This window comes from Calliphora vicina, unplaced genomic scaffold, assembly GCF_958450345.1.
Source record: "Calliphora vicina unplaced genomic scaffold, idCalVici1.1 scaffold_93, whole genome shotgun sequence".
NCBI classification, from domain to species: Eukaryota; Metazoa; Arthropoda; class Insecta; order Diptera; family Calliphoridae; genus Calliphora; species Calliphora vicina.
In genome coordinates, this window is record NW_027052621.1 from 5,565 (window position 1) to 19,747 (window position 14,183).

At 33.3% G+C, this 14,183-nt stretch overlaps 1 protein-coding gene across 1 annotated transcript; it reads left to right on the plus strand.

Annotated features, from left to right (window-relative positions):
- Window positions 1–6,247: 6,247 nt before the first annotated feature.
- Window positions 6,248–10,936, plus strand: LOC135963072 (uncharacterized). The gene has a single exon (XM_065514848.1). It carries the CDS (start codon window positions 6,248–6,250, stop codon window positions 10,934–10,936), a length of 4,689 nt encoding a protein of 1,562 aa, XP_065370920.1.
- Window positions 10,937–14,183: the final 3,247 nt, after the last annotated feature.

Below are 14,183 nucleotides of genomic sequence, written 5' to 3' on the forward strand. Positions count from 1 at the left end.
TGTATGTATGTATGTATGTATGTATGTATGTATGTATGTATGTATGTATGTATGTATGTATGTATGTATGTATGTATGTATGTATGTATGTATGTATGTATGTATGTATGTATGTATGTATGTATGTATGTATGTATGTATGTATGTATGTATGTATGTATGTATGTATGTATGTATGTATGTATGTATGTATGTATGTATGTATGTATGTATGTATGTATGTATGTATGTATGTATGTATGTATGTATGTATGTATGTATGTATGTATGTATGTATGTATGTATGTATGTATGTATGTATGTATGTATGTATGTATGTATGTATGTATGTATGTATGTATGTATGTATGTATGTATGTATGTATGTATGTATGTATGTATGTATGTATGTATGTATGTATGTATGTATGTATGTATGTATGTATGTATGTATGTATGTATGTATGTATGTATGTATGTATGTATGTATGTATGTATGTATGTATGTATGTATGTATGTATGTATGTATGTATGTATGTATGTATGTATGTATGTATGTATGTATGTATGTATGTATGTATGTATGTATGTATGTATGTATGTATGTATGTATGTATGTATGTATGTATGTATGTATGTATGTATGTATGTATGTATGTATGTATGTATGTATGTATGTATGTATGTATGTATGTATGTATGTATGTATGTATGTATGTATGTATGTATGTATGTATGTATGTATGTATGTATGTATGTATGTATGTATGTATGTATGTATGTATGTATGTATGTATGTATGTATGTATGTATGTATGTATGTATGTATGTATGTATGTATGTATGTATGTATGTATGTATGTATGTATGTATGTATGTATGTATGTATGTATGTATGTATGTATGTATGTATGTATGTATGTATGTATGTATGTATGTATGTATGTATGTATGTATGTATGTATGTATGTATGTATGTATGTATGTATGTATGTATGTATGTATGTATGTATGTATGTATGTATGTATGTATGTATGTATGTATGTATGTATGTATGTATGTATGTATGTATGTATGTATGTATGTATGTATGTATGTATGTATGTATGTATGTATGTATGTATGTATGTATGTATGTATGTATGTATGTATGTATGTATGTATGTATGTATGTATGTATGTATGTATGTATGTATGTATGTATGTATGTATGTATGTATGTATGTATGTATGTATGTATGTATGTATGTATGTATGTATGTATGTATGTATGTATGTATGTATGTATGTATGTATGTATGTATGTATGTATGTATGTATGTATGTATGTATGTATGTATGTATGTATGTATGTATGTATGTATGTATGTATGTATGTATGTATGTATGTATGTATGTATGTATGTATGTATGTATGTATGTATGTATGTATGTATGTATGTATGTATGTATGTATGTATGTATGTATGTATGTATGTATGTATGTATGTATGTATGTATGTATGTATGTATGTATGTATGTATGTATGTATGTATGTATGTATGTATGTATGTATGTATGTATGTATGTATGTATGTATGTATGTATGTATGTATGTATGTATGTATGTATGTATGTATGTATGTATGTATGTATGTATGTATGTATGTATGTATGTATGTATGTATGTATGTATGTATGTATGTATGTATGTATGTATGTATGTATGTATGTATGTATGTATGTATGTATGTATGTATGTATGTATGTATGTATGTATGTATGTATGTATGTATGTATGTATGTATGTATGTATGTATGTATGTATGTATGTATGTATGTATGTATGTATGTATGTATGTATGTATGTATGTATGTATGTATGTATGTATGTATGTATGTATGTATGTATGTATGTATGTATGTATGTATGTATGTATGTATGTATGTATGTATGTATGTATGTATGTATGTATGTATGTATGTATGTATGTATGTATGTATGTATGTATGTATGTATGTATGTATGTATGTATGTATGTATGTATGTATGTATGTATGTATGTAGCCAGCCTAGGACCATATGCCTCTCTGTCAATACTATTTCTCTACAGACAATTCCACTAGTTAAAATTTCGACAAACTTTCCTTTAAGCGTCAGTAGAGATACGTTAGAGACAGCAGTTCTAGTGTATTTTTGGTGACATTGTCGACGATCTCGTCTATAGTTTGTTTTTTTTTATTATGCTGTGTAGTGAATAGGTATATAAAATAACTACCTAGTCAATAGTGATACAGTCTACTGGTGGATTTTCAATGACAAGCTAATGTTAAATGTCAATAGAAGATTTCATTGGCTGGGGTACATATGGTAGTAGTGCTACTGACAATGTCACTAGTAAATCACTACAAACTTACTTTTGGCATTCCCAGCAGGGAAGATATTATTCTTACCAGGAATTTTTAAATTACCCTTTACTTTCTTTCTTATTTTTCGTAATTTTTATTGTTTACAAACTTCAAATAATAATCCACCAATTGAAAATTTCATTCGGTTGTGATTATCGAATTCAACTTTTTATATCACAGCCGAAAAATATGGTTATAGTCACCAATATTCCGAAATTAAACATATATTAACATAATTTAAGTAGGTTGTGTGTATCGAAAATAGAAACAAATTTATAAATAGACAATTCGGTTAAAGCAACTTATATAAGAATAGTCTGAACCATAATTCAATTGCAATAATGTTTTATAATCCTTAACACAGAAAATATATTGTAAATGTTAGTTTAGCTTATTAAATTTTGATAATTGGAACCGTCTTCCAACCAATCTGTTTTCTGTGTGTATCAATACTTGAATTGCTAACTTTAACGTTATTTTTTGTTTTTCTTTAACAATAAAATATTAAAAAACCGACATCAAAACTTCATTCTTTACTTTTTTAAAAAATATTAATTATTCGAATAATTCGATTAATTTTAAACGTTTAATCGAATTATTCGAACAAGTTAAAATCTCTTATTCGTTGTATTCAAACAAGAGAAAAATCGAATAATTCGATTACCCTAGTCATATTGCATTTTCAGTTTTTCATCTCGTGGTCCTTTTTTCTACATATTTAAAAAGACTTTAAATTTTCAAATTTATTCTTTTTTTAATTTACACTTGCCCTAGTTTTGTAATATGGATGTCAAGTGGAAGAGGATTATCTTGATATGTCCATAGTACAATTTGTTTTAATTCATCAAAATAAATAAGTGTCCAAAATGTCTTTCCAAACGATAATCCATTAATATCCTTGAAATTATCTTCTATTTGTTTAAAACAGGTATACATAAGCTAATAACGCCCATGTGAAGTTTCACATTCCAAAATGTCATATTATGAGCTATGTTAGTTTAGTAGTTTTTTAAGTTTTATAAAAACAAAAAAAAAAATAAAAATAAATAATAACACTGTGCATCAAATTTCGGGTCATTAAATCTTTCCCGAATGAGACCAACGGGAAGTGATAGTAGAACATCAGTAGACCAAAACTCCCAAAGGGGGTTTTGGTCTACTTTTTTGAGTAAAAATTTTTCATATATATTTAATTTTTAAAATTTAATTTGTATTTTTTTTACATAGTTTATATAAAAACAAGTAAGAAAGTATGGTCCGTCAAGCTCGACCATATAATACCCTACACTAAGTAAAAGAGCAAAAACAAAGTTTCTTTTAAAATTTCAATAATTTATATTTTTGAGTGATTTTCGGAAGTGGGCCTTATATGGGGGCTATGACCAATTTTGGACCGATCACCATGAAATTAGGTAGTGTGATTTATGTCTATATTAAAGTATGTCTATATTATGTTGAATTTTGTGTGAAAATTAATGAATTTTAAGTATATTAGGACTAGAACATTCAACTAAAATTACTTTATATAAATATTGACTTACTTCAATAGATTATTCATAAAATATATATGAAAAATTTTTACTCAAAAAAGCTGAACTTTAAAGGCGAATAACTTTAAAACACGAGCTAACTTTTAAAAACCCTTTGGGGGTTTTGGTATACTAATTATCTACTTTCATTTCCCGTTGGTCTCATTCGGGAATGATTTTCTTGTTGCACAGTGTAATGACCAAATTTAAAAATCTAGTAGGTACTAAATTGTAATGTATATAATATAAGATAAGTTTTAATAGAATAATGTTATAGGAATATTTAAAGGACATTAAAGGATATAATTTTTGAAGGACATCATTTGAACTTGAAAAATTAAAACATGAAAATTTTCTGAATGACAAAAATATTTTCTTCAAATTACCCACTCGAAAATGATAAAAAGCTCCTTTAAATAAAATCTTGAAATGTAATCCTTTAATATCCTTGGAGAGTTCAAATAAGTTTTAGAAAATAATATTTGTGTACATACGTTGATATTATTAGTGTTAGTTAATAATGTTACTTACATACATATATTAATTTACATATTTATTAGTTGATTTTTAAAAATATAAATTTTCAAAGGTAAAGGTAAAATTAGTCTTACGGTCACAAAATGTCTGAAGTATTGTTTGGTGTTTTAGGATTTTCTTTTTTGATATATTCCATATTGTGGCCGACATTTAATACAATTCTTTCTTAGAGTGTAGTATAATATGGGAATGCTTTTTGTTTAAGTACAAATTAATAAATTTCTAATTTTTTACCCAGTTTAACATTGTTTGGTTTGTTGGGTTAATACTAGTTAGTAGTTTGGTCTACTCCTGTTTTTATACATCTTTGTGAGGAGTTTCTACACCAAAAACTAACTAGTATAACCGTTAACGGTACTTAAATATTATTGGCCACCAACATAATAGATTTCTAGTTAGTTATAATTATAACTTCGTCTCGCTACCATATATAGCTAAAGGTAATAAATAAATTGAGATCTTTTCTCAACTTTACAAATTGAAGAAAACTATTGTGTTTTTTATTTCTCTTGTTTTTTATTTCATTTCTCTTCCCTAATTTGCCGCTGCGCAATCATTTGGTCCTTCGAACCGGATTTTGGCTGTGAAATGTTGAGAAACTGGAATAGCTTAACATATTTTTATTAGTCTTCCTCACAGGAACCATATTGTTTTCAACAACAACAGCAACAACATTCATCATATAAATATTAAATATCTTCATTTATTTAACATGGTGCGTATAGTTCAGTATTTAAAAGTGAGCTTTTGCATAAGAAAAGTAAATTTCACACACACACATATTAAGTGCAACATAAAAAAGAGAAAAAGTTGTTTTTGTGATAATAGAAAGAACAATTATAAAGAAAAAGTATTTTTAATACTATTTGAATTGTGTTAAGGATCGTTTTACAACCATTAACATTTATTTTTATACAGTCCATTACTTTGACACTTTGTCATTACATTCTTTCGTAAAGTACAATTTTAGTCAACTCCGGGTTTGTTATTGTGGACGGACATATTGTGTGAAAATAATTTATTTTATTTAATTATTTCGTAAAAAGTTCATCTTCGATTTGATCGCGATTTAAATTATTAATTATTAAAATTCTCTGTGCTAAAAATAAAGTTATTTATTTATACATATATTTTTATTTACAACGGGAGTGTTAAATTGTTTATTTATTCGTATTCTCTTTTGTGCTATATCCTTCATACGTACATACATTACAAACGTGAGTAGCTTTGTTTACTTTTACAATACGTATATATACGCGTGTTGTTGTTGTTATTCAACTAAAGTTACATTAGTCACTCTACTGTCCGGTATAGTCGCGACATAATAAGTTTGTGATTTTTTAATCGTAATTATTATTTTTTGGATTTTTTACAAGGAAATAAAATTGTTTGCAATATTTAAATACATTTTAATATTTTTATTGTTTTTTTTCGTGACATAAAGGAAAAAAAAAGAATTATAGATTATATTTTTTTTTTTATTATTTTTAATTAAATTTTAATTCGAAAATGTCTGCCACACCTCTTGATAATTTTATTAGAGAGTCCGACGCTCTTATTAAATTCGCTACTGCTTTTGTCGAAATGCGCGATGATACTCATTCGGTTTTCACTTTGGAAATTCGTGGTCGGGAAATCACTTCGATTTGGGCGGATATTAAGCCAGTTTATAAAGAGTGCCTTAAATATTTGGAAAGCTCAGATCTTGTTGACACAACTGATGTTGAAGCGGCGGAATCGAAATATGAGGCTACGTTTAACGCTTAGGTGCAATAAATGAGAAGCTATCTAACCTCCAACAGAAGGCGACTATGAAACCTTCTAGTCCGGACGTTAATACTGCTCATTCTATTGACAACACTGGCCATAATATGCTTCTTCCCCCTTGCGATATCGATGATTTTGAAGGTGATTTTGTTTCGTGGCCAACTTTTAGGGACCTCTTTACCGCGATTTATATTAAGAACTTACGCCTTAGTAATATTGAACGCTTGTGTCATCTGCTAAAGAAGACCAAATGCGAAGCGCGGGAAATTGTTTCTAAATGTCCTCATACTAATGAAGGATTTGACATAGCATGGAAAAACTTGAGCGATACATACGATAATCCACGATTATTGGTCAACGACCAGCTCAAGAGGCTTTTCGGTCTTCCTTATCTAGATAAGGAATCAAGCTCCGAGTTGAAATTACTTCAACGGGGTATAAATGGGTGCCTTTCTGCTATGTCAACGTATGATATTCCTACCCAGAACTGGGATCCGATATTAGTGTTCATTTGCATTCAGCGATTGCCATCTCTAACTGTTAATTTGTGGGTACAGAGCATAAAAAATAAGTCGGCTATGTCACTCTGGAAGGAGTTGGACAAATTTCTTGCGGAAAGAGCCATGACTTTAGATTGCGTTCGTGACTTAAGGGGTCCAGATAACTCAACTAGGCCTTCCGGGCATAAAGTTAAGTCACATCATACGAATGCCTCTTCATCGACAAACGCTTTGGAAAATAACTCCTCTGCTTCGAATAGGTTTTGCCCATTATGTAAAAAACAAACTCATATGTTACGGTCTTGCCTCCGGTTTAAGCAATTATCTGTTTCTGAAAGATTTGCGCTTGTTAAGAAGAACAATTGCTGTATCAATTGTTTGTCTAAAGTACATATGATGAGGAATTGTGGTAGTCAACATAATTGTACCATTTGCAATAAACGCCATCATACCATGTTACATCGTGAAGAGCCATCAACTGAACCTTCGGAAATTAATGCTGGTGCGAGCACTTCGGTTTCACGAACCAACAACTCCATACCAGTGAATTCTTCTCTGCCGAATGGTTATGATAATTCAATTAATTTTGGTCCGAGCACTTCGGTTTCACGAACCAGTAACTCCATACCAGTGAATTCTTCTCTACAGAGTGGTTCTAATGCTAACAATTCCGCGACAGGAAACATTACTCACGGTAATAATTCTGCTACGCCTTTTAACAGGCAGGTATTTCATTCTGCTGAACATAGATCTGTCCTCCTAGGTACTGCTATGGTGAATCTTCTTCACATGGGTATCACGTACCCCGTTAGGGCACTTATTGATCCAGGTTCTGAAGCGACTTTTATCTCAGAACGTTTACAAAACCGTTTGAAACTTCCTACGAATTCTACGAATGCTCGTATTTCTGGAATTAACCAGGCTGTTTCAGCTACTACGAGGAAGATTTGCTCGATTCATATTGGTTCTCCTCTTGATTCTTCGCGAACATTACAAACAATGGCTCTTGTTATTCGGGATATTTCGGGCAATTTGCCGTCTTTTACGATCCCATCGTATATAAAGGATTATTTGCCTAACATTCAGCTAGCTGACGTAAATTTCTTTGACTGTCGTCCAGTAGATATTTTAATTGGAGCGGATCTTTATCCTGACATTCTTTTGGGGGAAATTCGTAGGAATATTTTGGGTTCCCTGTTAGCTCAAAATACCATTTTTGGTTGGTTAATAACCGGTCCAATTGAACAGTCTTCAATACAAGTTTATTCCACTAAGGTCGATTTTTCTGAGGAGGATACCCTTAATCAAAATCTTCTTAAGTTTTGGGAACTTGAGGAGACTCCGAAAAGAAAAATTCTATCTCCCTTTGATAAATATTGTGAGGAAAATTATAAGGCCACAACTTGTCGTGGTTCTGATGGGAGATACGTAGTCGCCCTTCCTTTTAAATTAGAATTTCCTGAGACATTGTCTTTGGGAACGTCTAGGCCTAGCGTGATAGGACAATATCTTAGGAATGAATCATCTCTCGAACGTAAACCCGAAATTAAGGAAACTTATGACGACGTCGTAAGGGAATATTTAGATTTAGACCACATGAGACCTGTGTCCTCAACAACTTTACATTCTTGTTATTTGCCACATCATCCAGTAATGAAGCCTGATAGTAAGACAACAAAATTGAGGGTAGTTTTCAATGCCTCACATAAAACATCGAACGGAATAAGTTTGAACGACTGTCTTTATGTTGGACCTACTTTACAAGCGGACTTAGTACTACTAATTCTTCGCTGGCGACTTTTTAGGTTCGTTTTTAACTGTGACATTACGCAAATGTATCGACAAATACGGGTGGATCCCACACATACTTCATTCCAGCGTATCTTATTTAGGAACCATCGGACGGAGGAAGTGAGGGATTATGAGCTGCAGACAGTAACATTTGGCGTTAATTGCGCACCGTACCTTGCAATTCGGACACTTTTGCAACTGGTGGACGATACGGAAAAGCAGTACCCTCTCGCTGCGCACATTTTGCGTGATTGTATGTACGTCGACGACGTCTTAACTGGAACTCACGATATTTCGACTGCAGTGATCGCTAGGGATCAGCTGATAGCAGCTTTATCTTCTGCAAAGTTTGAATTGCGGAAATGGACCTCGAAAGAACAGACAATTCTAGACAGCATTCCTTTGGACCATTTAGTAGACGCTAAATTACTGGAATTCGTTGAGTCTAGTGGCTCAAAGACTTTAGGTATACAGTGGAACGCTCAACTGGACTCGTTTTATTTTAGAGTGAATACTATTCCACATAAATCTGGGTATACAAAAAGGGAAGTGTTGTCTACTATTGCGAAATTATTTGACCCAGTGGGTTGGTTAAGCCCAGTCATCATAGTCGCGAAGATTATCATGCAGAGGATATGGCTTGATAATATTAACTGGGATGATAAACTTCCACTGGCAACGGAGAATGAATGGAAGAAATTTGTATCTACTTACCTTGAAGTAAATAAAATTAGAATTCCTAGATGGGTTCATTATACTCCCAATTCGTTTGTCGAACTACACGTTTTTTCTGATGCCTCGGAAAAGGCATATGCGGGGGTAATTTACATTCGTGTAAGAAATTCTAGTGGGGAGATTTACTCCAATATGCTTACTTCGAAGACTAAGGTAGCTCCCATAAAATCAATTTCTTTGCCCCGCCTTGAACTGTGTGGTGCAGTACTTGCCTCCGAATTATTGAAAACTGTACTTCGCGAGATTTATATTCAGATAGATCATGTTTATTGTTGGACAGACTCTACAATAGTCCTGTCATGGTTGAAAAAGACACCTAGTACTTGGACGACATTTGTTGCAAATAGAGTCTGTAGAATTCAGGAGAATGTAGGTAATCACAATTGGTACCATGTTAGATCTGAGGACAATCCTGCGGATTTAGGTAGTCGCGGAATTTCTCCTAGCGAGCTTGCGACAAATTCTCTTTGGTGGTATGGTCCAGAATGGCTTCGCCGTGAAAAGAATGAATGGAAAATTTCCAATCTTTCCTCACTTGACACGGATATTGAATGTCGTGTTAAAACACATGCGTCGTTTTTTAAAGACGTGACGGGAAACGATATTTATGAGGATATTCTTGCGAATTATTCTCACTTGGATAAGGCTCTTCGAATAATATCCTATATATTGAGATTCTTTTATAACAGCCATCCCTCTCACAAATCAGGTCGTAACTTGTACGAAAATTTTAATATTGGTAGTTCTGAGATAAGAAGAGCTAAATTACATTTGGCTAAAGTCGCTCAGAAGCGATATTTTTACGATGAATACCGGTGTCTTCTAAAGAGAGAACTTTTACCTTCGAAAAGTTTTATTCTCACACTGAACCCTTTTTTGGATGAAAATGGGGTGATGAGACTTAATGGACGCTTGGAAAAGTCGCCGACTTTAACCTACTCCGAAAAGCACCCTATTATATTACCGTATTCATGTAGATTTACATTACTTTTAATAGAATTTGTGCTGCGAATACTTCGTATGGAATTTTGGGTCCCACGTTTGAAATGTAAAATTCGTGGAGTGATAAGTCGTTGTAAATGGTGTATAATTGACCGTAAACGAGCGTGCAGCCAGATTATGGCAGCTCTTCCACCTGAGAGGACAATTATTAATAGACCTTTCACTAATACTGGGATTGACTTCGCTGGTCCCTTTGAGATCAAAAGTTTTACTGGTAGAGCTTGCAAGATCACTAAGGGCTACGTTTGCATTTTTGTTTGCTTTTCAACTAAAGCAATTCATTTAGAGGCTACATCAGATTTGTCAACGCCAAACTTTATGGCAGCTTTTCAGCGTTTTATTTCCCGTCGAGGTTGTCCAAATACGATTTTTTCCGATAATGGCACTAATTTTGTGGGTGCTTCGCGTCAATTAAAAAAGGATTTTAAATCATTTCTTAAGGAAAGTCAGTCTCTGATATGCTCTTCTTATGGAGTTCAAGGCGTTTCATGGCGTTTTATCCCAGCCGGCGCTCCCCACATGGGTGGTCTTTGGGAAGCTGGTGTGAAGAGTTTTAAACTTCACTTTAGAAAACAAGCTCAAGCCTTTAAATATACCTTTGAAGAGCTTTCCACTATTCTGGCTAGAATCGAGGCGTGTTTAAATTCCCGTCCGCTATGTCCCATGACGGATAATCCTCAGGAGCCAGTTGCTCTGACCCCTTGACATTTTTTGATTGGTTCGCCCTTACTAGCACCCCCAGAGCCTCCAACATTAGAATCGCCGATAAGCTTAGTTAACCGGTTTCGGAAAATGAAAGCTATTACTCAACAATTTTGCGAACGATGGAGGAAAGAGTATTTATTCAGGTTAATGATCTTGTCGTAATTCGTCACGAACAACTACCTCCCACTTCTTGGCGTTTAGGTGTCGTTTTGAAGGTTTATCCGGGAAGCGACGGACACGTTAGAGTCGCGGACATACGGACTACAAATGGTATTGTAAAACGACCCATAACTAAATTGGTCATTCTGACCAATTAAATGTAACTTTCGATGTAATTCTTTAAAAATCTCTATTGCTTCATAGAAATATGGAATCTATTGCCAACTTATTCGACGATGGTTTGCTCGACTACGACGAGGCAATGGAGATTTCGGAGCCTGCGCCATCGGCAACGTTGTCACCCGTCTCTATTGAGGTACCTACCACATCCCCTGCGACTTCAACAGCATCGTCGTCAACTACTATCACATCATCGTCGACAACTACTACTACTATTACTACTTCGGAACCTGCTGCCCAACCAGCAGCAGTCATAGCTACAAGTTCCGTATCCGCTCCTAATGCGGCACCAACGGAAGTGACGGGTTCGAATATGAATGGTCGGGTTAATGATCCATCGCGTCAATGTAGACTCTGTAGGAAGTATCACCCATTACGATTTTGTCGTGTATTTTTGAGCATGAGTTTTGAACGGCGCCTTCGCATGGTGGTTTTACATCGGTACTGCTCTAAATGTTTAGCCCATTCCCATCTTGGAAATGCATGCCCCAGTACCTCGAAATGCCGAAATTGTCAGGGTGATCACAACACTCTGTTACACTCGGACCGCAAACAAAATACCAGCAACCACAAACGGTCCCGTAAAAATCTAAAATCGTGTCCACCTGTGTCTGTTTCGACTGGTTCCGATTTACCTGTTCGGCATGTAATAAACTTTTCGCCTACATTGAAAGTAGAGCTACATTTGTCTGGGAAGTACATACCGGTTCGCGCGATTCTTGACTCGTGTTGCAATATTAGTTATGTATGTTCCTCGCTGATTAAACAATTAGGGTTACCCACCTCTCAGATGGGAAATAATAGATTTTGTCGTCTCACCATTGGTTCCCTATACGACCGGTCCCAGAAAATTTGTATTTCCGCACGGGTTACTGAAATGGTAGGCATACGGACACCATCGGAAACCGTTCCGGATAATATTAAAGAACATTTTGCTGGATTGGAACTTGCCGATCCTTCTTTCAATCATTCCGGTAGGGTTGCCCTCGTTTTAGGTCCTGAAGTTAACCCACACATTATGAAAAACCGTATATATTCGAACCCGGGACTTCCGATGGCCCAATACACCATCTTTGGTTGGGTAATTTCTGGGTCATCTCCCTTTTAATTTTTTTTATCATGATCACATCGAGGTCCCTAATGGCCTAAGTACTACATCAGATTCATAGATCGACGGGGTCCTTACTGGCCCATTTATTTAGCTATGAAAACCTGAAATCGACGGGGTCCTTCATGGCCCGCTCTTAATAATACATTTTTTGAAAACAAATAAAAAATACTAATGAATTTAAAGCTCACTTTTTTATTTAATATACTTAATACTGAACTATACCTTTAATTTTAAGTATATTTCTAAATTATTGTTGCAACATATCATTATATTGCAAGGTGGCCGGTAATGTTTAAGTACAAATTAATAAATTTCTAATTTTTTACCCAGTTTAACATTGTTTGGTTTGTTGGGTTAATACTAGTTAGTAGTTTGGTCTACTCCTGTTTTTATACATCTTTGTGAGGAGTTTCTACACCAAAAACTAACTAGTATAACCGTTAACGGTACTTAAATATTATTGGCCACCAACATAATAGATTTCTAGTTAGTTATAATTATAACTTCGTCTCGCTACCATATATAGCTAAAGGTAATAAATAAATTGAGATCTTTTCTCAACTTTACAAATTGAAGAAAACTATTGTGTTTTTTATTTCTCTTGTTTTTTATTTCATTTCTCTTCCCTAATTTGCCGCTGCGCAATCATTTCATTGCTAACTGCCGCTAACTTCTTCTATTACAGCCACTGCATATAATAATTTTTCAATATGTGTGAGCGTTTTCTTTTTTTGGCTGTATTTCTGTAAATGGAACCTGTAATGTTGACAATCGTTTTTCGCCTGGCATTGAATTACATAACATTAAATAACACACTCACATAATTACATACATACGGAAAAACACACACATTAAGACTTTAAGTCGGAGCCATGAGAAAGAAGCTCATTTGGGAAAAATGAAAATAAAGGTGAAAAATTTGGTAAACGTGTAAACTGTTAATAAAGGCGTTTGTGTGAATATAAATACAACAAATGAAAGACAAAATTTTGAAATTCAACCTTTAGATTCGAGGATTCCAATGCTAAAGTAAACAAATCATATAAACACACACAAACAATAACATGACAAATAAAGAAGACGAAAATCGAATCGAATAGAAGAGAATTGAAGTGTAGTGATTGTTTACCTTAATTTCATGTGAAAATACACATACTCAAACACACACATACGTGGATACACTTATGTATGTGTATGTATTTATATTCTAAGGAAAAAGGATAGATGAGAGCAACGTATTCGTTAGGAAAAACAGCCAAAAATGATAATGTTAGCATTAACAGAATGTTGACTTTACATCATCAATTGGCTTTTGGTACCTTGTTCTTTTTTCAACGTCTTCTTCATCATATACATATTTATATAAAAAATCTTTTTATGGGTTAATAAACTGATTTCTTTGCCAAAACTAATATACAACAATGAACAGTGGGGTTAATGATTATTTAATGCAAATAAAAAAAAAATGCTTGGTGGGATTTTAGTTTTTATGAAATTATTTTATATTTTGTTGCAAACATTTTTTTTTTTATTTCATATTTTATTTATTGTAACAAAATAATGTGAACTATCAATAATTTGTTCAAATCTTAAATCTAAATATTATTTTTTATTTACGTCCCACCACAGTTGGACGAAAAATTATGTTTAATTTATAGATCCTATCATCAGCGCAGGTCTGTTGGATTCCTTCTTCTTAGTCGGATGTAGCCATTACTTCTCATTAATGTTCGTGCAAGTGGGTTTGGGTGAACTTCTAACTTTTTAAAATATGACTCCGCTTGTTTTTATACCCTT